Raw genomic sequence first — 25,898 nt, 5'->3', positions numbered from 1 at the left:
CAGATATGTGCTGGCATGACCCAAACCAAGCTCTTTGCCATCCAGTTGATTCTGACTCATAGCGACCCTACAGGAGAGGGCAGGCCTGCCCCTGTGGGTTTCCCAATCTCACCGGCCAAGGCACGCGCTCTCAAGAACAGCCTGCAGAAGGCACGATCTGAAGCCCTGCGGCAGCAGATTACAAAGTACCAGGTGGTGCATATGTGTGCTCTCAAATACCAAGTTTTTTTTTGTTTTGTTTTGTTTTTCAAATACCAAGTTTAAGAATGTTCAGGGCACATGTCAAATTCTGGGAGGTCAAATCCCGCAGGTTCTGGGTTTCGTGTTACGTATGCTTTGGTAGCTGGCTTGCTTGTCTTCCAGGTACGAGTTATTTGTAAATTCTTTCGTTAACCTCTCGAAAGTCTTGGGAACACAGTCCTGTTTACTTAACCCCTATTTCCTCCCCCAACTCTCAGGGCTAGCGGGCTTTGTGACTGTGGTAGCCTATGGGCTCTACAAGCTGAAATACAGACGGAACCAGAAGGTGTCCATCCATCTTATTCACATGAGAGTCGCTGCCCAAGGAGTCGCTGTGGGAGCGCTGACTCTAGGTAACCTGCTTGATTTGTATCTGTGTCCAGCATTTTTATTTTATTCATGTACATTCAAAGATTAATATTTGATTCCGAATGATGAGGCTTCGAGAGCCTCAGGTAAGTATAACAGATGAGGAAGAGTCTCAAAGATATCGGTCTTGGTTAAGTACAAAAGATACCGATCCTCACTACCATTTCTTAGGGTTTTCAAAACTGACTAAAAACCTCCCCCCGAAAAGCAGGGTGCAAGCTTCTGTTATCCTGTGTAGTGAAAAGGGGGATGAACAGGCCCCACCCTGCGTCACCCGGCTAAATGCCGTGGTGGTAGACAGCACCGTCTCCACCCAGCTCACAGCAGCATCCTCGTTCCCAGCCGTCTTGGACAGCTGAGGGAGGCGGGCACGCTGCCCAGAGAAGAGTCCAGGTGGAACTCGCACGTGTCCACCAGCTCTTGGAAGAGCAGATGCGCACCCTGAAATGGTTTGATGGCGAAGACACCATCAGAGTCCGAAAGTCTCCTTGCCTGCTTTTCCGATCTGTTTGAGCAACAAAGAGGAGCCCTGGTGCCGTTTGAATCACTAGCTGATCCCTCCAAGGGAGAAAGAAAGCTGAGGTTTGCTGGTCCCTTGAAGAGTTAGTCTTGGAAACTACAGGGGCGGTTCTGCCCTGTCCTACAAGGTCGCTATGAATTGGAATCGACTCGATGGCGGGAGTTTTGTTTTGGAGCTTTGCCATTGAGCTGATTCTGACCGAGTGACCCTATAGGACGGGGTAGAGCGGCCTCTGTGGGCTTCCGAGACTGTCACTCTTTATGGTACCAGAACACCTCCTCTTTCTCCCTTGGAGCAGCTGGTGGTTTCAAACTGCTGACCTGGCAGTTAGCAGCCCAACGCAGAACCCACTAAACTGTCCGGGCTCCTTGGTCGAGCAATAGAGACATTTAGAAAAAGTGTGTTCATCCATAAATTAAGCAAGACCCATATAGCCAAACCCACATAGCAGGTTGAAAATTAACTGAGTGAGTCGGGCTTTATCAACAGCTAAAACAGAGCTAACAAGATATCGTCTGTGGGACATAAATTATCTGTGTGTGTGTGTGTGTGTGTGTGTGTGTGTGTGTGTGTCTTCAGTTAATGAGAACAAATCGCAATGGTTTTATTTTCACTTTGTTCTATGCAAAGTGCCCTCAGCCAAAGAGGAGGTCTGGCATTATGCAACGATGGGTGTGGGACTTGTGTGTAGGGACTTAGCTTAAGTCATTAGCTCATTACTGAGCTGGGAGGTCTTAAAACACAACGAGAATCAACTAGAAATAACTTTGTAACTGAAGTCCTTATTTTCATCATTTATCAAACATGTAAGAAGTACCTTCTATGCCCTCGTGAACTAGTAGGTTCCGTGTTAGGCTGCTAACCACAAGTCAGCAGTTCAAAACCACCAGTGGCTCTGCCGGAGAAAGATGAGGCTACAGTCACCCATAAAGAGGTGCCGTCTCTCAGTGGTGTGAGTGGCGATACTGGGAAGGTAGAGGGAGAGTGGGTAGAAAAGAAGGAACCAATTACAAGGAACTATATGTGACCTCCTCCCTGGGGGATGGACAACCGAAAAGTGGGTGAAGGGAGACGTCGGACAGGGCAAGATATGACAAAATAACAATTTATAAATTATCAAGGGCTCATGAGAGAGAGAGGGGAGCGGGGAAGGAGGGGGAAAATGAGGACCTAATGCCAGGGGCTTAATGTTTTAAGAATGATGAGGGCAATGAATATACAAATGCGCTTTACACAATTGATGTGTGTATGGATTGTGATAAGAGTTGTATGAGCCCCTAATAAAATGATTGGAAAAAAAAAAGAGGTACCATCTCGGAAAACCACAGGGGCAGTGCCACCCTGTCCTATAGGCACTGTGAGTTGGCATCGACTCCGGGGCAGTGAGTTTTACTATGTGCCGGACACTGTACTAGAGCAGCAGTTCTCAACCTGTGGGTCACCACGCCTTTGGGGGTCGAACGACCCTTTCACAGGGGTCGCCTGATTCATCACAGTAGCAAAGTGACAGCGATGAAGTAGCAACGAAAACAATTTGATGGTTGGGGTCACCACGACATGAGGAACTGTGTGAACGGGCCGCAGCATGAGGAAGGTTGAGACCCACTGGACTAGAACCTATGATGACAAACTGGAACCCTCCTGTGTCTCTTCCCATCTACAAGCCGCCACAGTCAAGGCTGAGAGGGACCTGCAGAAGAAACTAATAGTAGCAAAACGTGAACCTGGCCAAAGAGGGCGCGAAAGTGAAGGTGGAAATTCAGCCGGAGCCTTAGGAGCTGTGGGTCTGGGGGCTGTCTCATAACCAAGGAGCCAACTCAGAGATTCACTGCCACCAAGTGACTCAGAATGCCCCTAGGGGGCAGCGTAGAACTGTCCCCGCCTTGTGGGTTTCCAAGACTGGTAAATCCAGCTGGTAGTTTTGAACTGCTGCCCTTGTGCTTAGCAGCCTAGCCCGGTGCACAACCTACTGTTCCACACATGTGCTGTGGCTGTGCCTTCCGAACCTAGAAGGAATGTGGCTGTTGGTTCACTTCTGCCTTCTGCACTTCGCGTGTACAACACAGAGAAGCAAGGGAAAGAACTTCTGGAAAACGTAGTCACGGCTTAGGCAAGCTGACAATACAAATGGAACCGCTCTCCTCCCTCAGACAGCTAGACCACCAGAGCCCAAAGGTGAATCACTGCGACATTGTGGAAAAGAGCCACTCCCGTGTGTGCATGCTCCTTGTCCCCGGACCTGTGAGTCCTAGTTACGGGGAAAGGGGGGTCCCTCCGTGGTCACTGATTTAAAGCATAGATGCATGCTAGAGAACTGTTGCAGGAGAAAGACGGAGCTTTAACTCCTGTAGAAGGTGACCGTCTCATATGCTCACAGGGGAGGTGCCACCCTGCCCTGTAGGGTCACACGGTGAGTCCACATGGCTGTGAGTGAGAGAGAACATTACCCTTGTCTTGTAAGGTGCCTCTCGGCTGCCATGGTAACTAAGTCTCTCAAAACCCATCTACATTGAGTAATCAATATGCAAATTATGCTGGTGGTGTTTGTTATGTATATTTTCACAATTTTTTTTTAAAGCCATTCTACTCTTCTAGCAGGCCATCTGCTTCAGGAAAGACCCATGAGTCCCATTGCATGGTCCCCCTACTGCAGTGACTTGCTGGAAATGAGTGCCGTGGTCATTCATTAGCCATGGTCAGTGGAGAAGTGCAACCGTGACTAAAGCCTCTGTAACTCCGCCGATGGTGCTTTGGGCAGAAGTACTACAGACAAGGAAGGCCAACCAGCTTCGGGAGTGTCTATTCCAGGGAGAATTAAGGGCCGTGGTCCATGCAATCCAAACTTCCACTAGGGGGCTGAGGGGCCCTTCCTACTCCACCAAGCAAGGGTCTGACACTGGGGGCTATTGGCAAGATGGACATTCAGGGGTAGCTATAAAAACCCTAACCTTGGTCGTGGGAGTTTTTGTTGCTGACGCTGTACCCATACGTCGTGAGCCTCGTGGGTGGCCGAGGAAAAATACTACCTGATGTCATAAATGTGTATGAGTATTAGGACACTCCTCTGCGAAGGTTTTCCTTCGATGCGCATTCAATTCAGGGATGTCTATCCACATACCTCTTCCCCAGACCTCTGTCAACCTGTTTTTCAACTGTATTCCTTCCAAGCCCCAGACCACCTGGCCAAACCATTAGCCACAGTGGACTCTGGGAACATCTTCCGCAAAAGATCTTCTTGGAGTTTTAAAAAGCAAAGATGGCCCTGAATGCCCTTTAATGACTAAGATGCGCCTGAACCTAGGTAGGTAGGGACTTTGCAGTGACCTCACATGCACGCAAAAGCTGGACGGTGAACAAGGGGAGACAGAGAATTGGTGCGTTCGATGCCGTGTTGGTGAAGAGTTCTGAGCACGCTGTGGATGCTGGGAGAACTCCATCGCAGAAGACATGCGGTCAGAACGCCTAGAAGCAAGGGTGGTGAGGGGTTCATGTGCTTACTTTGGACATGTCATCGAGGAAAATGACCCCCACAGGGCACTGTGTGTGGTAAACTGGTGGGTGATGGCAAAGGAGGGAAACCCTGAGCGAGATGAAGCGACGCCCAACCAACCACAACGATGAGCTCACACATGCCAATGAGCCCGAAGGTCGCCATGGGCCGGAGCCGACTTGATGGCGATTAACACGAGCCAACATAGACAAGCACTGCTTGACAGCGCTTCTCCCTGGCACAACGAGCATCCAGAGTAGGTGCTCAGTACCCGCTTCTGGGAGGATGGTCTACTGTCACTGGTCCTCTAGGACCACCCAGACGAGGACGACACATGACACTGCATCCACTTCCTGCTGTTGCCCACAGAAATAGCTGTCATTCAGACCCAAATATTCTCGCCCTCAGAAGGTTGGGCCTAGAGGATTCCCCCTGAGGCCATCCTTACCGGGAGAGGGAAAAACTGCATGGTAGGCATCCGCACCAGGAGCCGGGCATTTCATTTACTTGTACCCTGAGCTCGTGCAGCAAACCTGTGCCTTATTAGCACCTGTTTGCCCCGGCCTCACACACACCACGTCCACTTGCTAAGGGCATTCTGTTACACATACCAACGTTATAGTTGATGGGTTAGACCAGCAGTTCTCAACCTGTGGGTCGCGACTCCTTTGGGGGGGGCGGTGTCAAATGACCCTTTGCCTGATTCATAACAGTAGCAAAATGACAGTTGTGAAGTAGCAATGAAAATGATTTTATGGCTGGTGGGTCACCACAACACGAGGAACTATTAAAGGGTCACAGGATGGGGAAGGTTGAGAACCACTGGGTTAGACAGTATCCAATTCATGAGGCGCATCTAGGGCCTGAAACGTGATCACCTTCAGTGGTCTCTTAATCCCCAGCAGCAAACCAGGAACTGTTTCTCCACAGGAGAATAATTATCTCCAGACTGCAGCTTTGCTCCAAAATCCTAAAGATCGATGTTATTATTCACTTCTAGACTCCACACAATGAATGTTGTCATTGTGAGGGGCCACTGGGTGGATTCCGACTCATAACAACTACGTACAACAGAACAAGCCACTGCCTGCCAACAACTGTCCGCGCCATCCTCACAAGGACAAACAAATCTCTCCTGGAAAGAGTATGGCCAGAGTGCTCCTTAGAGGCAGCAACGGCAAGGCTCTGTCTTATACACCTTGGACATGCCATCCATCAGGAGCGCCCAGTCCCTGCGGAAGGACACCACACTCGGTGAAGCGGAGGGGCAGTGAGAAAGAGGAAGGCCCCAACGAGACGGATGGACACAGCGGCTGCAACACTGGGCTCGCGCCTGGGGCAGTCCGTGGTATGTTCAATATTCGTCGACCCCGGTCTGTCAGTGTCTTGTGTGGTGGTGGCTCGTGCGGCGGTGACGCTGGAAGCTATGTGACTAGTGTCTCCACTGCCAGCAGGGTCACCCAAAGGGGACAAGTTTCAGTGGAGCTTCCAGATGAAGAACAGACTACGGAGGAATCAGCTGCCCCCAAAGAGCCACTGAAAACTTTATGCATCCAGCAGATAGAATGATCAAAAGTGCCTTTAATCAGATCATAGGGCCGGTTCCAGATAACCCAGAACCAACTCTGAGAAGCCATGTGTCTATATCTTCATGTGTCTATATCTCTCAAGATACTTCTTTAAAATATAGATATACAGTCAATCACATCAAGCAGCTATACATTCAACCACATCAAGCACAATTGCTACCACAATCACTTTCCAGACATCCATCTTCTACATGGACCCTTGACATCGTTTCCCCTTCACCACCACCCCAATAAGCCCCGCTCCCCCTGAAACCCTTATTCTCCCTGCTGTCTATCGGTTCAACAATCCAGTTGGCATATCAGGCAGAGTTTGACCAGAGAAGCAAAGTGACCAGCAATGATACATAATAAGTGATTTACAATAGAGCAAGGACCTTAAGTAATTTGGGAGGTGGTTAAACAGGCCACGTGAGACTGTTGCCCATGCGTCTAACACTCAGACCGAAAGTCAGCAAGCAGGGTGGAAGTTGGAAAGGAAGCACCAGCTGGAACCTGCCAGAATGTGCTGAAGCCCACCGATAGGACTGGAACCTGTAATGATGTCTTACTACCACCGACTGAGACCATGGTGTGACCTGAGAAAAAACTGGCCCCATCTATGATGGAGCCAGACCACATGGGGTCCAGGGTCCAGAGAGGCTAAAACAGGAGATCCAGAAGGAGCTGAAGGGGCTATGGGCCTAGCCGTTGCCACACAACAGCAAGATGAGTCAGCAGAGAGTAAAGTGCATGCGCTGGACCTGGTGCCCTCAGTCAACCGGAGACTATGGCCGCTCCGTCAACTTCGGCCATCCCACGCTCGTGCAAGAGGTCTCCTGCCAGCCAAGTTCACCCAGAAGTGTGCAGGGAAGGGAATTCTGGGAAATGGAGTAACAGCTTAAGTCCCCAATGGCTTTATGGGATTGCAGACTGAGGAGTGACCAGCTGAGTCTAAAACAATGAAAGGTTTAAATAGGGGAGTCATAGAATGAGCTCGGCGGCTTTTAGATGCTTGTCTTATATAGAAACGCACTGCCATCGAGTCGATTCTGACTCATAGTGACCCTATAGGTCAGGTAGAACTGCCCCCAGTGAGTTTCCAAGACTAACTCTTTATGGGAGTAGAAAACCTCATCCTTCTCCCAAGGAGTGGTTGGTGGTTTCGAACTGCTGACCTTGCATTTCCCAACCCAATGTGTTACCCACTGCCCCAACCAGGGCTCCTTTCGTGCTCCAATTACGAAGAGACGAATAGTCGTATATTAGATTGTTGCTTACAACCTTCTAAGACCTCAGATGCTATTTCCCAAAGTGCTGTGTAGAGCATTTTCTTCAAGAACTATGTCAATTGACCTAGATAGATCCTGAAATCAGCCTTGGAAAAGGTACAGCCAGAGTGCTCCTTAGAGACAAGGATGGCGAGACTTTGTCTACATACTTTGGGCGTGTTGTCAGGAGAGACCAGTCCCTGGAGAGGGACATCATGTTTGGCGAAGTAGAGGAAGGCCCTCAACGAGATGGACTGACACCGCGGCCACCACAATGGGCTCAGACACAGGACAAGGGTGAGGACGACACCTGATGATCGTGGGCAAGGTTTCAGTCTGCTGTGTGCAGAGTCGTTCTGGGTCCTAATCGCCCTGATGGCACCTAACAACAACCTACCCCCCAAATATTTTTTTATCTTAATATTTGGCAAAATCTGCCCAATTTCCAATTTCACCAATATTATAAAATCCAAACTCTCAGTAGCATAGCAACATGACAAATTCAGGTTCATGCAAATCTTAAGTCCTTCGATTTGGATTGTTGTTGTTTTTTCTGGGGCCACTCGTATTCTCCAAACCGAACATTAATATCATGGAAAGTTCTTGTCTGCTTTTCAGGTAGGGGCTAATTTCCTAAAGCTCCAGGTGGGTGGCATTCTGGGCGTGTTTCCCACGGGCATGCTACTAACTGGCACGTCTTTGTGCTTCTAGGTGTTCTCTATTCGATGTACAAGGATTACATTAGACCTCGACTCTTTGGCGTGACCAAAAAATGAAGCTACTCTCTGGGAGCAAGAAAGACAAGAAGGCTTCTGAGAACCCTTTATTGGGAGGAATGAATTTTTCATGAAGAGCCAATGGCACTGCGGGAGCACCAGCAGTCTCCTAGCTTTGGTATATTGGGTATAGTAGTTTAAAGCTACTAAATCAACAACCAGTCAACGTGAAAGAAAAAAAGTCTCTTGTCGCTTTCTTTCAAACTGAGGCGTGCTTTTCTAACACACAGGGCTTTGTTTTTTTAATTTTCTAATTAATGGAAGAAAACCATCTATATTATGCCCAACCAATCTGCAAATTAATAGCTACATAGACGTTCCAGACAAACTTTCTATCGCCCTGTCAAATGCAACACACTGTTCTTACCAGCTCAATCTTCCCCAAATGGAATGAGGTCATTTAGGTTTTCATACTCTTTTTCAGAAGGTCAGGTTGTTACCGAAAGTTGACCTACCACTCTATTCTTGACTCTTACCTGAACACTTGACTAGTTTACCACATCAATGTATAACAATTAAATTCCTCTGTATTTATTTTTATTCTTCTTGAAAGGATTTCTAGTGCCAAGGTAAATTGCTACCAAATCCGTTTCCCCCAGATGGCGCTATTGGGAGGTGAACTAATCTGACCCAGAAAGGCCAGCAGGACTTCGAGAGGACACTGTCCAAAGTAGACGCTCACTCCATCCTGGGATTCTAAAAAGGAACTAGGCTTTGATGAAGTCCTAAGTGTCTTGACTCAAAGCTCAGGACGGAAAACCTAAAGGATTTTCTCTCTGCCCTGTAGGATCCCTGTGGTACTTTCCTCAGTGTTTCCTAGCGTGGAGGCTTAGCTGACAGGAAGGGGAAGTTCCCCAGTTGGGGAAGGGAGCATTTGGCCATACCAGGATGTCTGTATACTAGATATTACCAGGCTACACTGTGCATTACACAGACTGCCCCCATCAACACCAGTAGTTATTTTGAATGTTGTCATTCGTACCCCCATCAAGAGAGAGGTTCTTCAAGGGACTGTCGTCTCTGGAAGACAGGCTGGGGAGAGTGCAGCCTTTTCATTTCACACGAGCAAGATGCCAGGAGCTAGATCAAGTCGTTTCAAGAAAGGCGGGGACACTGCGGACAGCTGGCATGGACAAAGCCGGCCCTTCATGTTGGTTGTGCAATGAAAAGATGTTCTAAGCAAAGGAAAAGATCCCGATTTCAACATACGCTCACGTTTAAAAAGACATTAGCAGAACTGGCAAGCTGGCTCCAGCATTTTCTAATCTCACAGAGGGAACAAAACACAATTTTTATTGCTTGACAAAAGCAATGCTTGGGGGGTGTCCAATGGAAAGGGACCCAGAATCGCCATATGCCCGCTCGCGGTGACAGGACAGGTTTTGAGCAGTTGGGTAGGGAACTGCACATGGAAGATTCTTAGGGGAAACGGAGCTCCGTAGGATGGAGAGCAACCTGTGCAGGGCAACAATTGCTTGGGCTTTGGCCCCGGGCGGATCTGTTTCACATAGACTCCTCACACTGACAGTGTCCGGAGTGCTGTGTCACTGGGGAAATTGCCACCAACAGCGCAATCGCCTTATGCCCCAGGGGGATGATTGACAATATTGTGCTTTGTTGTTTATATAGCTTTTGTTTTACTGTCTTTAGTTTTTTGTTGTTTTGTTTTTTCTCTCTGTTTGTTGGTTTGAGTGCTTATTTGCTGGCTGGTTTGCCGCTGCTGTCAATGTAGTGGGTCATAAGGGAGTTCGATTTTACCATAAGAAGACTGCCAAAGTCAACCTGTCGTGCATACCCAGGGGCATGCAGGTGGACTGGGGGTTCCCACTGAACTCTAGTCCCAATCCAAGAGCCGTTCTGATAACATGCCCCTGCGCCAGACTGACCTCCATGAATAATCACTGAAGATAAGGGCACTACTGCAAAGTGTGGTGAAGAAAGCAGATGGTGCCCGGCTATCAATCGGAATAGTGTTTGGGGTCTTAAGGGCTTGTATTCAAACAAGCAGCCATCTAAGTGAGGGTTAAACTAAGTCCACATGTTGGAAGCACACCAGCTGGTGTGAGCCAAAGACGACTTGTACAAAAGTCAAATGTGACGCAGGGAAAAGTATCAGAGCTTAAATTGTGAACACCCTATCTGTGGAAGACCATGGAGGCCAGTGGGAGCCCAAAACCCATCTGCAGAGCATCCAGTCAGATTAAGTCGCAGGCAGATCCCCCTTAGGCACAGGCAAAGGTCTGGAACAGCATTACTATCAAACATAGGTCATTGTCATCCTGATTAGGCTGGATAAAACTTGATACTTGGCCAGTTGACCTCCCTCTATAACAGTGGTTCTCAACCTTCCTAATGCTGCGAACCTTTCATACAGTTCCTCATGTTGTGGTGACCCCCCAACCATAAAATTATTTTCGTTGCTACTTCATCACTGTCATTTTGCTACTGTTATGAATTGGGCGACCCCCGTGAAAGGGTTGTTCGACCCACAAAGGGGTGGCAATCCACAGGTTGAGAACGGCTACTTAGAACCAACCTGAATTTGTTCTACGTGCAAGGATCTCTCGCTTGATCCTGCCTTTTTGGATAATGATGGAGGTCTTTTCTTTTCTGATCATTGTGGTCTTTTTACATTTATATATATATTTTAATCTTTCTATTGCTATTTTGTCCTTACCACTTCATTTCATTTTGTTCTTAATTTTTCTGCTGGGTTTAGCAGTACATGAAGCACAGGAGTGGATGTATAGAGGTAATAACTGATGCAAGGATTTGTGGGGGAGGTACGGTGGGTCGGGGGCCAGATGGGGAGGGTGATGTGATTTTGGGAATCAACAGTGAAGGCAGAGGGGGAGGGAGCAATAGAACTGAATGATTACACAGCTCATTTTAAAGGTGACTTAGTCATGGGGGTGGGGAAGAAAATGTTCAGAAATTGATTGTGGTAATGACTTGGTTGAACGATTGAATTGTATGATGTAGATTACGTGCCAATAAAAGTGAAAAGAAAAAAAAGCAATGCCAAGTATTTATAAAGGGTAGAATATGTGGCCCACTGCCACCAAGTAGATCCTCATATCAAGCCTACAGGGCAGAGCAGAACTGCCCCTGTGGGTTTCTGAGGCTATAGATCTTTATGGGAACAGAAAGCCTCATCTTTCTCCCTGGTGACGCCCCATGTGTAACCAACTTCTCCACCAGGGCTCCTAGCTATATCTGCAAACTCACAGATGACGTTTAAATTAAGCTGCAACATCACATCTGGGGAAGTTAGGATGCTCAGCATCTTGGTAAAGAGGGAGGGTCTTTGCAACACTGTAACTAGATAATATGCAGGACTTGAATTTGCAAGATGCTTCCTAGGCAAAGCTTTGGGGGCCTAAAGTCATGTTTGAAGTTGAGGAGACTATTTCATTGGCTAGTGTGACCCCCAGACGCCTCCGTTGCTAATGAGACTAACTCATGTGCCTGTATGTGCTCCGAATGCCTTTTATTAGGCCGCCACACAGTTAATGCAGCTGTCAGCACATTAACCCAATGATGTCAATGCTTTTCTGATCTTCTGGGTCTACACCGTCAGAGCGTTCCATTACAAAGTGACTCCCTACTGCAGCGGTTCTCAGCCTGTGGGTCGTGACCCCTTTGGGGTCAAAGGACCCTTTCACAGGAGTCGCCCGATTCATAACGGTAGCAAAATGACAGTTAAGAAGTAGCAACAAAAATAATTTTATGATTGGGGTCACCACAACAGGAGGAACTGTATGACAGGTCACAACATTAGGAAGGTTGAGAACCACTGCCCTAATGCTAAGCCTCAAGAATTGAGTATACGTATCTTATGGTAAGCTTAAGATTGAATATATGCTTGATACCTGATATAGAAATCCAAGTTTATCAACCATAAATTAGAAAATGATTACATACTCTTAGCCAAAAACTTTCCCCAGCCTCAAGCTTGAGCCCATCCCTCTCCTGTACTGGTTTGGGTGTGACTGCAGCTGTAATATCAAAATCGATGGCTGTCAGACTCGTGTGACCTGAGACAGGTCTGTTCTGAGAATGGAAAAGAAATCACTCGAGGGCTTACCCTTGGTTAAACCAATCGCTTCACTTTTATTTATAAGTAGCCAAAAAAGGACATCTTTTACATTTTCTTCCTTTTCCAAACCATTCTTGACATGATCAAGACATGAAATTGCCCCTGGGGCAGGTGGACAACAAACTGGTTCCTCTAGAGTTAGGCTTCTGGGTAAAGAGAAACCAAACCACTGACACTCATTCTCAAAAGCCTCTCTGCTGCTGAGGGAGAGACGACCGACCGTGGATGCTCGCTCAGCCTCAACGTGAGCTCGCTCCGCAGGAGGAGTCAGGCCTGAGTGACAGGGCTGTGGGCAGAAGCTCCACAGGCCCCTCGAGTAAACAGGAGGGCGTTTTCAAGCATCACTTTAGAAAAAATGGTTGCCCTTAGAGGGCCAAGCCATTCTCATGACAATGAAAACAGGCAATGTCTAAATTAAAAACACACACCAAAAAACCCAAGCACCTCACAATGCACTGCAGAGAGGCTGTTCTAAAATCGATGGGGAGTTCAGATAAGATACTCAGTGTTGATGCTGAAAGAGGAGCCATTTGCACAAAGGCTGCAGGTTCGCAGACTCCCGGGATGGGGCCTGTGTGCCACCCTGCAGAAGGCGCTGGTGGCTGCCTTTTTGCTTTAGCCCCGGGCACTGCCACACAGGAATATGGGCTGTGTATTTGCTGAAGCTTTTGATTTTCCAATTGGATAATTATGAGAAAATTTTCATTTTTGAATACTGAATTTTTTTTACATAAAAACTTTAAGGGAAAAAAATCTGGTTAGAAAAAAAGGTTCAGAAAGTATAAATATATAAAACCTACATGTAGGCAAGCAGTTGTGGGTTTGTGACTTACAGTCTTCCAACACCCAGTCCAGTTCTAACTTGTTCAGGCTATCTTAAAGTGAAATGCTTAGCATCCCCTTGGGAGATTGAGCAATAGAAATAATAGCCACCCCTGAAAATGAACTTTGGACCTAGAAGTGGAGCGTCGATGGGGGAAATGGGCACAAGACATGGCAGCAAGGCTGGCCAAGTGTGAGCAAGAAAACACTCTTCCTTATCACCTCGGTGTTTTCAAAGGTACACATTAGATGTGTTCTTCTCTTTTAGAGCTAAAATTCAAATACTAAAATGCACATGAATGGTTAAAATAAGGCCTTTGGGTTAAAAGTGTTACTAGATATTAAACCAACCACTTTGGCAAATACCATGCTAGTTCTGCTTAATGCCTAGGGAAAATTTTCAAGAAAAGCTTCAACCAAGAGAATAACATCTCTTTTATTCAACCTTGGTTGGTAATCAGGGTTAAATTTGATCTGGTTGCTTCAACAAGAGAACTGTTTTCTTTAGAAAAACGAGCTCGTATTCAGATACCAACGACAGCATCTGGGTGATTGAAACGGAGGTGGCCTTGACTAGCGAAGCAAAGCATCACATTGAAAAGCAGGCGATTTGGCTAGACTACCTAGAAAAAGCGCTTCAGTCTTTTTCCTTGTCATACTTGTGACCCAAGCAAACTTTTTTTTTTTCAGAAGAACAAAAGATTTATCAATTTTATATAGCCTCAAAAACTCCACCCAAACTGGTATGGGTGTTCAGGTTGACATAAATATATATATACATAGATATCTAGGTGTATTTTTAATCCCAGCAGTCAAGACACAATCCATAGGGGTGTGTGGCCACCACGGGTTAATCTTTTCACTCCGGCGGCTGCGTGGCTGTTTTGTAAGGCAGATAGATGGTTCTCTGACTCACACTTATCTGCTTTGAATCACTTTCCAACAGGAAATCTTAGCCTTTTGTTCAAAACATTTGAACAAAACTCACCTCTGACCTAACAAAGATATATAACAGGATATTTGGCACAAAGGGGCTTAAAGAAATGGTGTACAGTCTCTCGGGCTGTCTGTCATCTAGACACAAGTGAGTCGGTGTCCACGGTATTCAGAAGGTAGAGTTCAGGCTGAGCTGTCAATCCCAGGTGGAACTATGGGCAGAAAGATGGAAAGTTAGACCGATTTTCACGTGTTCATTTAAATACCCATCACTAGCCTCTTATCAATTCAACTCTTCCAGAGCTGCTATTTGATTTTTATTTCCAAAAAGAACTGGTTTGTAGACCCACAAAGGGTTTCTGATGTCCAAAATAACAAACAGAAGCTGAAATAGCTATGGATTGAACTAGGCCAAATGCCCTCGGCAAAATTAGCATTTTGAGTGTTCTGATACACTCTGGTGATAGATTGTAAGAGCAAGCAGGTATGAAGTGCTTTTTGATTTGAGTGCTGTGTGCACTGGCATTCTCCTGGGTGATGCAGTTAATGTGCTTGGCTCCTGGCTTCCACCTCGAGGTGCTGCAGATGCAAGGCCTTGGTGATCGGCTTCCACAATACCAGTCAATGCACTCCCTATGGAGCAGTTCTGTTTCATGGGATCCCACGAGTTGGAATCCAATTGAAGGCAACTGGTTTCCTTGAGAGGGGCTCTGGTGTCGTGGCGACGATGCATTGGGCAGTTTGCAACCTCCAGCTGCTCTTCAGGGAAAAGATGAGTCTGTCCATTCCCATCGAGTTACTCTCAAACCCACACCGGCAGTTCTACCCTGTCCCATGGGGCCACTGTGAGCTGGAAACGACTCGATGGCAGTGAGCTTGGTTTGGGGTTGGTTTAAAGACGGGGAGATGAGCTATGAATCCCCAGTATTTGTCAGTCTGAATCAGAATTACCTTGGCTGCTTTCAGTAAACATTCCCAATCGCATAGGTGGATTATGTCCCAATAGAACTTGTTAACAAAAGCAAGTCCCCAAACCCAGCCCTGGTTTGTGTTGGGACCTGTGGGTTTGGATTTCTTCTCACTACTCTCCTCCCCGCCCACACGGCACCTGGCAGTCACTGAGCCTCGTTTTAGCTGTTCCTACTTAGGCAACCTGTCCGGTCATTAAGAATGCAGACTATACTCCGCAGGAAGGAACTAGTCCCAGTACAGAAGCCCCAGAAAATCTGGGTTCAAGCCCCAACGCCACCACTTCCCATGACCTTGAAGCAAGTCATGTCGTTGGGAGCCAGCCCCCTTCTGCTTTATTTGTAATATGAGAACCATAAATGGCGTATTGAAAATGTCAAGCACCCTAACTCGAGGTCTCACTTGAATCCCCACTAACTGCGCATCTGCAGCACAAGGACCTCACGTAACTGTTACGGTGATTATGGAAGGGTACAGCCCGAGGTAAAGTGAAAGAACGACTACTTCTCAAGGAGCAGACTAGAAAAATACTGTGCTGCACGGGCCTCAGGGCGGAGCAGCAGCTCTCGCGTCAAGCTTCAGTTTTAGTCTCTTCATCTTTAATAACCAATAGCAATCATAATTGCCCATTCACGGCACCTTTTTCCCATGGGGCTAAGTAGATGGACTCGCTCATTATGTACTAAGGGTCACACTCCTCCCAGCGCCCCCACCCGGGAGCACTTAAAATGTCTTAGTCATTGGAGGTGGTTGTGTTGCTCTGAGACATTGTGAAATCCCAGGGCAATCTGACCTGGGATTAGAATAAAGCCAGAGTATTTTCAAGGGCAGGTAGGTAAAGAATGCAAATAACTACACTTATTCTTAGCTATGACTGGCTAAGGCCAGAGAGAGAGCGAGCCCTGCCCTTCCTAGACTTTTTTTTTCCAAGCACGAGCCAAGCAAAATTAGTCTACCAGTTGACATCTGAGCTAAAGTATAAACCCTATTCTAGCACTAACCAGTGTATGTCAAGAAGATGCCTTCGTTACTTTTGCTTAAAGTGCTTCCTGCTAATAAACTGGGCATCTGATCCCAGCTGCCTCTTGGCTAATGCACAGCGATAGAGTGGTCTGGGATTGGAAATGTGGGTTCTGGAGTGAAGCTAAAGTTCAAATGCCAATTGTCCGCTTACTAGTGATGTGAACTTGGGCAACTTCTTTTCCTTCCTGGTGTTCAGCTGCCCCATCTAAAGACCTGTCTTGTAAGGATTGCCTGAGGTAACGAGTTATCTGGCACACAGTAATAAGTGCTAGCTGTTTTCACATTCATACGCTGAGGTGCAAGAAGTTGGCACATTTATAGTCATGGTCCTACCCAACAAAGGAGCAGAAGGCATCCCAGAGGATGGCTACAAGAAGAGTCTCAAATCAGGGCCTTCAAACTGGCCTGCATCCTATTTTTGCTATGAAATTAAACTCAAGAAAAGAGGGTTACTTGAGGAAGGACCACTCGGAGAACACTTGTCCCCATCTGATGCCTTCCGAGGCCTTACTCACAGTCCGGACACCACTCCTGCAGCACAGCGAGGGAGCTTGCAGCAAAGACGTAGAGGCACAAGTCCCAGTTGAGACTACCGACATGCTTCTGAAGGCCCTCTCACAATGCCACTTCCGCCAACCCTCCCAGGTCTGCCAAAACGCTCATTTTCTCACTAACCCATTTTGGTCTCTTTTTAAATACTCCGCGATTTTTTTTTTTTTAAACTGGCAGTGTGGTAAAAGTATATTTCTGTAGTGAAACAAGACTCTATGGAGGAAAAAGTTCAGAAGATAGTAAAGTCGGTGTTTTTCTTTCTTAAGTTTCAATATGACCACGTAACATATAGGAAGACCGTGTCTAGGTAATTTTTTGAGCTAGTTGAGCCCTGGTGGACAAGGGTTAGGCAGCCAGTTGCCAACTGGAGAGGTTGGTGGTTTGAACTTACCAGCCACTCCTCGGGAGAAAGATGGCAGTTTGTTTCGTAAAGACTTACAGCCTTGGACGCAGCGGGGTCAGTTCTACTGACTGACCTCGGGGGCCGCTGTGGCAGGGCAGGCTCGCGGGCAGTGGGGAGACAGAAATGTCTAAGTGTCTCTGTCCTCACTACAGCGGGGATGACCAGCACTGTGCTTTACTGTGTCATTCCAGGGGGAGCTGCGGTTTCAACATGTCTGTATCCACGTGATGGAGGCCCCATTGTATCACCAAAGTTGGAAAAAAAGATCCAGGAAACCAAATTGGAAAAAGAACCTTTTTTTAATTACAAACCAACTTTTCATGGTCACTGAAAAAGCGCCCTTGGAATCACCACTAGCAGGCTCTCACAGGAGCCAAACTACAGTCCCTGTGCAACCAGCCCCTCCCCCCACCCCCACCCCTGTGAGGACCCCCCAGGGCTACAGGAGCACAGTGCAGAACAAGGGCCGACTCCATAAAGGACAGCTTACGTCCTTCAATATCCCGTCCAACTGGAAGACTTCCGTTCTGGTATCTATGGCACTCAGAATACCAGCTGAAGGCCACTTTCACTGTGAGGATCGTATGGAATAAGGTATGGGAGTGTTTGGTTGCTGTTGAGAACAGACACCGCAAAACATGCACCCAACGCAAGGGTCTCCACCTGTGCGTTTGCTGCCACTGAAGCCGCACTCCCAGTTTGAGACCCTGCTCAGCCCTTAGCGTGCACTCACTGCAGCCGGCCGTGCCCAGCTCATCGCTCCCAGCACGCTAGTCAGCTTGACTTCCACATGGGTAATTCTGAAAAAGCCATCATTCTCAAGCCTGTTCTTTTAAACCAGTTAAGCTAAACAACTGTTTGGTTTTATGATTAATTCGGAGGATATTTTTTGGTTTGAGGTTTAAAGATTATCTCAGGGCAATCATTTCCGGGGGTCACCACACCCATCCTCCATGGCGCCAGGATCTAGTCTATGAGATTTTGAGGTTCTGTTCTATAGTCCCCCCCTTTTCACCAGCACCCCTCCCCCGCGCTTCTTGATCAAGAGCTCTCTGTCATCACTAGCTGGATGCTCAGTCTTGGCAGCTGGGCAACATCCAGTTCTTGTCTCAGGATAAAGGAAGCAGTTGATCCAAGGCAACCAGCCCCACACTATACACTCCTATCCTCCTCGAATGCCTGCCTCTCCTCATCCTCTTGCTCCAGGCTTAGAGAGCCCAGCTGTTATACCATGGGTGGCCCACCTGCAAGCTTTGTAGGACACCAGGCATGACAAAATAAACCAGGAGGTAGCACCAAACAATGAAGCGTGTTATTGGGCTAATTAAATAGGATTTCCCATGAGGCCATGACCTTAAACCTCCAAACCAAGGAACCAAATCCCAAGAGGTTTTACATAAGTAACCTCAATAGCTACTTTTTATTTGGGGGGAGGGGGTTGTCATTGCTATAAATAGATCATATAACCTTTGCCAATTCAACTTTTAGGGATGTATAACTTACTAATAGCAATTAGAATAATTAGCTGTGTAATCATATCCTTCATGTGAATTTTCTGCTAACCTCCCTCTTTCCCCTCCTTCTTACCCGTGGTAACCACCAATAAGCTTTGGTTCCTATCCATTTCCTTTTATGTAAATGAGCTCATGTAATAGGAGTTCTTTTGTGGCTGGTATATTTCACTCAACATCATCCCTTCAAGATCCCTCTATACTCTAACATGTGTCAAGGGCTCATTTCCCAAACTGGCAGGGTCCATTGTATGTAGGTACCAGATTTTCTTTATCCACCTACCTACTGGTTGCGTCCACGTTTGGGTAGAACTGAGGCTGGGCTGTTGTGAACAGTGCTACAATGCACGTTGGTGTCCAAGCGTGTGCTTTCAAGTCTTTTGCGGATATGCCCAGGAGTGGGATTGCTGGATCGGATGCTAGTTCTAGTTTTATGAGGACCTGCCAGTTTCCCACAATGGCTGGATTTTTCATTCTCACCAGCAACAAGCAAGGGCTCCAATTTCTCCCTATCTTCATCAACATTTTGTTTTGTTTGGATCTTGGCCAGCCTAAAAACCAAACTCACGGCTACCAGGTCCATCCTCACAGTGACCCATTTAAGGTTTCTGAGGCTGTAAATCTTTACAAGAGCAGACAATCTCTTCTTCCTCTTACAGAGAAGCTGGGTTTACACTCTCAACCTTGCAACTAGCCACCAAATGCCTAACCCCCCGAGCTCTGTCCCAGGGAAAGAGAAATGGTCTTTTTTGTGGTCTTAATTTGCAGCTCTCTGATGAGATGTCTATTCAAGTCCATTTTATGATTACGATGTCTTTATGTTGTCAAAATTTCATATACACTGCGATTAGTCAATGATTGTCAGATAAATGATATCCCAAGATTTGCCGCAGTTGCTAGCTTGTCTTTTCATGTTTTGGTATCATCTCCCAGACAGGTTTTTCCCATTTATTTATTTTGTCTTTTGCTGATGATGCCTTTCTTGTATTAACAATCCATTGCTAAAAGCTGGGCCCTGCATTTTCTTCTAAGGATTTACAGTTCAGTCTACATATTGAAGCCCTTAATCCATTTTGAATTTGCTTTTGCGTGTGAGGCATGGCTCCTGTTTTACTTCTCTGCAAGTGAAAGTCAAAGCCGCCCGGCACCACTTATTGAAGAGACTCTTCTTTCCCCATTGAGTGGACTTAGCACCTTCCGTGTGTGGGTTTTCTTCTGGGCTCTTAACGCTCTCACTGGTCCAAGCGTCTATTGCTACACCAGTACCAGTCTATTGCTACACCAGTACCAGGCTGTTCGGAAGACTGTGGCTGTGAAAGGTTTTAAAACCAGTAGGGGAGCATTCCTTTGTTCTTTTCATTCAACACTGGGCTAGCTCTTTGGGATCTCTCTTGCCTTTTTCCATATAAAGTTGAGATTTGGTTTCTCTTATCGCTGTAAAGGCTGTTAGAAATTTGATCGGGATTGTGTTGAATCTATAGATCGCTTTGGGTAGTACAATATAATCTTAACAATATTGTCTTCCAATCTAAGATCACAAAATAGCTCTCCATTTATTTAATTCTTGTTTAATCTCTTCAGGCAGTTTACAGTTTTCATTGTCTCAGTCCTTCCTGTCACTGTGTCATTGGTGAGATTTATTCTCGGGCATTGTATTCTCAGGTGCTATTGTCAATGAAATCTCAGCAGGGATTTATCGTTCAGATTTCTCACTACTGATGTATACAAACCCAACTGGTTTTCGTTTGTCCACCTGATTCTGAACAACTTTGCTAAATTTCTCTATCAAGCTCTAGAAATTTCCTAGTGGACTCGGGATTTTTTCTCGATACAAAGGGTCATATAGAAATAGAAATAAAATACAAATTTTACTTCTTATCTGAAAACCTTTTATTTCTTTTTTTTTCCTGTCCTACTGCCCTGGCTGGGACTACCAGTATAATATTGAATAGAAGTAGTGAGAGCAGGCACCCTTATCTTGTTCAAGTTCAAGAAAAAAGTTCTCAGGTTTTCTCCACTAAGTCTAATGTTGACTGCTGCCCTTTCGTCGATGCCTTAAATCATATTGAGGAATTCCTGTATGGGAGTGTCATTTTGTAAACACTTTAAAATAACACACACATAGTATTATGAAAATACACACACAGTATATTAATGAAGTATCACTTAATTTGGGAAAACTTTTTCATCCACACAAGACTTCAATGTAACTTTTTAAAAGAATGCCAGCATCTTGTACTTGGGTTCCTAAATGTATGTGGCTCTGAGACTGACTAGACCCACCCAGGCGCAGAGCAAATGTAAATGCTACCCTATCATCTTTACAAAAAGTTATCAATTTGGTCTTCAATGACAGATGAGAACTCCAGATGTCAGTTCTTGCTATCTTCAGAGAGTTCCCTGAGAAGAATTTGGGGAAGGATGGTACCAGGGGGTAGATGTAAGAAGGAACAGAGGGGACGCCATTGCTCCTAATCTCGTGCTATCATTCCTTGAGGGGCTAAGATAAAGGCATGATCTGCGAAATAAGTTATTTGCCCTTGGTACCTTATGGAAGATAAAGTCTGCACCTTTTGTTTTTTTTAACTTTTTATTATGGTTTGGGTAAAATTCCAGTCGACACCTCTGACTGTGTGCAAAATATCAACTGTAATGCTTTGGGTGGGGCTCTGAGAACATCGTTCAACAAGCACTACAGGAGGACGGTTTCAATCAATGTGATCCTGTGGGTCTCACCAGTCAATGGCTATCAAAGACTTCGGATTATTTTCCCCACCAGACCAACGTGATTTTACTTGAAATAATCACACAGTCTCGGGGTCTACCCACACAAATCTCAGAAGTGGCTAAAATGAGAACTGCAGCTTCCTGCTGAACAGATAGATCCGTTTTCTCTGAGTCTAGAGCACCACCATCTGGTCTGTTAGTGAAAACCTGAAGACAGCGGTGAGACGGCCGTGCTGAGAGCGAGCTCCGAGTCAGTCTCCTTGGGCAGAAAGTCGGAGGGAGCTTCAGAAAGCCCTGATTCTGCGAGAGGCGGTCTTCTTAAACAATCAGATGAGTCGTCTTCTCCTTTGGAGCCTTTCTCCCATCAGTACACGAATCCTACCATCTACTGTTACCCCCTCTGGAGGAGGTTTTACAATTCTATGTGCCTGAGAGTAAACTGCTTCAGGACAAGTGCTACGCTAACATGAAGGTTATTAAAACCCGGACTCCTGGACTTCTGCTTTCACTGACTGAGGGAAAATCCTCAGAAGACGATCAGTAGCCATTACCTACAGGTGAGCTGGCTGTGTATCTATATCCTTTGTCTACCTTCCTTGTTCTTTCTCACCTCTGCCGACCTCCACTGAGAAATGTAAAGTGGAAAAAAGTTAAGAGAATCCTGAGGCTGATACCAGTAGGTTTGCTTCACTTTCTACTTAATCTGGAAGAAATTCCCTTAGCTAAGGTTTCTATTGTGTAATTAAAACAGGCTGAAGGGAGGTCTGCCCCACTGTGTCCGCACCCATACTATAGCCTACGCTGGGAGAAACTTACTGAGCTTTCCATATGGGCTGTTTTTTAACACAGGGGCTGGTTAAGAGTCATGCAGAGTAGAGTCTCTCTCAAAAGGATAAAACAAGCTGGTGCTTGAGCAGCTAATTCAGCGTTTAGTGTTCGTAGGTTAGCAGCAAATGTCAGCTTTCCAAAGATCCTACCTAATCCAGTTCTCAGGTGATGAGGAGAGAGAAAAAGTCAGCTCCATCTTTCGAACTTGTATGCAACCATGTCTTTCTTTCCCAACAAGCAGCGGAGTCCTAAGAGGCCTCTGCAGCAGCACACACTTGTGGCTTTGTTCAGAGTGAGCCATAGAGACACACTGGTCCTGATGGCTACCTGCGGCGGACAGACAACTGATCCCGGCACTGTTCATCATTTAGTAAAGTCATTGGCCGCTTCTTCGGTCAGCAGGTTTTTAGAGATGCTTACCGTGTGCCCACAGTCCAGGAAGGACATGCCCAGTGCAATCAAACATTGCCAACCCTGAAAGAGAAACACAGCCATCATTCATCCAGTCTCTTTGATGACCCACCCCCTTACCCACACTGACTGTTGACTGCACTGCTCGGAGGCAAACCTACCCACTTGAGCATCCAGCTTGGCCGACTTCCTACCACCAGGATTGCGCAAGTCAATCTCGCAGCCCCAACCCCATTTCAAAGCATCACGGCCCTGGCTCTCCTCCACACAGTGACTTCCGTCCTCTATCCCACGTCCGCCACCAGAGAGAATGCTGACTGCTCCACTTGTCTCCAGTTTGTTCCCTTGATCAGGAGTGGCGTGCCCTGACGTCATTTGTCCCTCAGCCAGTCCTGCCTCATTCTTCCTCGCTAGGGGTGCTCACGATCAGGGAGGGGATGGCTAACAAGTACAAGGGGAATGAGCTAGCTTATGAGAATCCTACTATTTGGGGGATAAATGGCAGTAAGCAAACTCTAGAATCAGCCCTTACTGGGTCCTCAAGTCTTAGTGGTCACAGGTAGTCTGAGGACAAATTGGCACCTTCACACCCAGTTCTCAGGAATAAAGCATTTCTTTGAGTCCCGGAGTGAATTTTTAAAAGCATTCCTATCAGACATATTCAGTTCGATGGGTTTTCCTTGCAGTAGGTCTCTAGACCATGCAGATCAGCGTAACGTTAGCGTGCCTGAGGTTTACTGAGGAGAAAAGACGGGTGAAATCCATCTAAGACAGATTCACTAATATGATCTGCTCAATGAGGTAGTTAATTTGTGGCTGGCTGGCATGGGAGCTGTGTAAGCATTCTAGAGCTTTGAGGGCAGGGTTCCAGCCTGCACCCTTAAGAGGAGAATGCAGTCTCTCCAGCAGGTATGGCGCAAATTCTGCTAGTCCTTAGGCCCGATCCTTGTGCGTTTTAGGGAAACTTGCAAAGTTTGGGTTTATTGTTCTTCCCATAGCTGTTTTTCATTAATACAGCCAATGCTCTAGGCAATTTGGAAAACAGAAGAAACATATCTCTAATCTCACCTCCTTATTACCATCTTTGCATAATTTTATTCATTAGATGTGACATTGTGACTTTTACAATAGTTTTGCATTCCTTCTCCCTGCAGTAGTTTCCGTAGTCATCCTTTCTTCATGACTGCAGGAGAAACCAACGAGAGAAAACCACTCTCCTCACGGGAGCTGGGCCACAAAGCCCCCTGCTCTCAGCACGTTCCCCTTTCTCAATACTGCCCGCCGCCTGCGGTTCTCATCAAGGTTTATGGAGACTGGAAACCAAAGGAAGTGACAAGCAAAACAAAGCACGCCAACAGACTTCAGAAACCAAGGTCCATTCTGGGCTTACAGAAATACTGCTTCATATAGAGCGGGTCTGACTGCTTCATAGCATTTGCTTCGTAACTTGGAAGGGAGGCTTTTAGGCGCTCTTTTGGGCTCCTTCGTTTCTGTCAGCCCCCCCCATCACCCAATCCTGTGACCTTACCTCCCCACATGGGACTTACCAAGTAGAATACAAAGCTCAGATAGGCCACACTGACCACAGCAGCCACCACATACAAGGCTACGTGCCCCAGTCCCTCGACGTAGATAACGACAAAGTACATGTTGATGCAACAGATGAGAAGGACCAAGATGCCGCCTGCAATCCTCCAGCCTCTGTGAAGGAATCAGGATCGTTAGAGAAGCAAGAGCCCAGCCTGGCCACAACTACGGATGAAGCACTGTCTTGTGAGGTAAACAAGACAGAGATGTAAGAGGCTTTTCAAAGTGAACCCAAACTGGTTCTTCATATACCAGATTACATTAAAAAGTCAGTTAGATAATGATAGGAAGAGAGGATTTTTTTAATTAACAAAAAAATACTTTAAACCTGTGTTTCCCATAGTGGGCGATACCACCCCCTTAGGGAAGCTGGACGGATCCAGTGGGGGAGTGGGGGGGCTGCAAAAGCAGATACCTACACTTTATCCCGGGTTATGGGCTATAGCACAACAGTTTTCCATTGCCAGGGAGACACAGTGATTTTTTCCCCCGAAAAGGGAGTGGTTGGTTAAATAAGTTGGGAATCTATGCTTTAAACATACATAGAAGGCATTAGCTTCATGCCTGTGGGTTAAGATTCCCCGAGAAATTTGGTCCTATTTGAAAGCCTCTAGTTTGCTCAGTAATCCTAGCACACCTCACCTGAAGGATTATGCTAATATGATTCTCAGTGGGAGCTGGTCAGGACACATGTCAACCTCATGATCACCTGGTCATATTGACGAAGCTCAGGGGAGAGGCACAGGAGTGCATAATAAGACCCTTTCATAGACGCGCTGCGCACAGATGCTCCGTGGTCTTCTCGGCTGGTGAGAGACTGACACACACTGGTGGGCAGCGGAGCCCTTTTTGGGGACACGGAAGCTCTGACTCTGGAGTGCTCGCTGACCTTGTTCTATGTGCCTCTTCTTCTCTGTGCTAACGCTGACTTGTATTCATACAATAAACCTGTAGTTATGGCACTTTCTATGGTGCTAATGCTGACGCTGTTTACTGTCAGCTAATAACCACAAGGTCAGGAGTTCAAAACTACCAGCCACTCCACGGGAGAAACACAGGGCTCTCTACTCCCATAAAAATGGACAGTCTCGGAAACTCACGGGGCAGTTCTACCCTGTCCTATAGGTCAATATGAGTTGGTACGAACTCAATGACAATGAGTTTATAACATTTTCTATGGGTAGTTCCAGCATTTTTCAAGCCCGAGGGAGTAGCAAAAGCACGGGTCAGGAGTGAGGGGAGTCCTGAGGACCCTCCAGTTTGTAGCTGACAGATGAAGTCCTGGTCCTAGCAGGCAATGTGGAGGGCTGTGCCCCAGAGCCAGCGGTTTGGGTCAGAGGAAGAAGAGCTGCTTGTGCAGCTGCTGCCAGGACAGAAGGGCCAGTGAGGTCTACAGCCCTCACAATGCCTTTCTCATTACGAGCATTTAACATCTAATTATAGGGCTTCAAACTTCAGACACTAAAGTTGAAAAATTTAAGTCCTAAAAGCCAGGCATATTTTCCCCGAAAAATGGCAACTATTCTTAATGTTCTTAACATTCATGGTCTCCGTTTTCTAAGGACGAGGATTGAGGAAGTAGCGCTGGCCCTCACTTCTGAAAGCACATAGTTCCCCATCTGACTCATTCTCGAACTGGCCTGCTTCAGAAAGATACCTCTCCCCTACATGCCTGCAGCCCCTTGGGGAACTGAGAGAAAGGTATACTCACAGTCCATTCGCAAAGTCATGCATTACGGGCCGCAAACTCGTGAACGTGAGGACGGGGATGAGAGCAAAGGGAAGCTGGAACAAAGAGA

The 25,898-nt window shown here is 46.6% G+C and overlaps 2 protein-coding genes across 5 annotated transcripts in view; one reads left to right on the top strand and one right to left on the bottom strand.

Annotated features, from left to right (window-relative positions):
• The window catches only part of HIGD1C (HIG1 hypoxia inducible domain family member 1C), an 18,805-nt gene extending 10,560 nt beyond the window's left edge, over nt 1-8,245 (top strand). For both annotated transcript variants that reach the window (XM_030884767.2, XM_045287207.1), the window contains exons 3-4: nt 459-593; nt 8,167-8,245. In XM_030884767.2, the coding sequence (XP_030740627.1) occupies nt 459-593; nt 8,167-8,231 (200 nt within the window). In that variant the 3' untranslated portion in view covers nt 8,232-8,245. The remainder of the gene's footprint in view (nt 1-458; nt 594-8,166) is intronic.
• Nucleotides 8,246-13,573: 5,328 nt separating this feature from the next.
• Nucleotides 13,574-25,898, bottom strand: part of SLC11A2 (solute carrier family 11 member 2) — a 45,128-nt gene continuing 32,803 nt past the window's right edge. For all 3 annotated transcript variants that reach the window (XM_045287252.1, XM_004711379.4, XM_045287253.1), the window contains exons 14-17: nt 25,811-25,884; nt 24,060-24,213; nt 22,522-22,575; nt 13,574-14,300 (exon numbers count right to left, since the gene is read on the bottom strand). In XM_045287252.1, coding sequence (XP_045143187.1) covers nt 14,223-14,300; nt 22,522-22,575; nt 24,060-24,213; nt 25,811-25,884 — 360 coding nt within the window. In that variant the 3' untranslated portion in view covers nt 13,574-14,222. The remainder of the gene's footprint in view (nt 14,301-22,521; nt 22,576-24,059; nt 24,214-25,810; nt 25,885-25,898) is intronic.

Source organism: Echinops telfairi, unplaced genomic scaffold, assembly GCF_000313985.2.
Source record: "Echinops telfairi isolate 266 unplaced genomic scaffold, ASM31398v2 ScPeMD7_12;HRSCAF=54, whole genome shotgun sequence".
Classification (NCBI taxonomy): Eukaryota; Metazoa; Chordata; class Mammalia; order Afrosoricida; family Tenrecidae; genus Echinops; species Echinops telfairi.
Note: the sequence above shows the minus strand (reverse complement) of the source record. Positions and strands in the feature narration are given on the sequence as shown.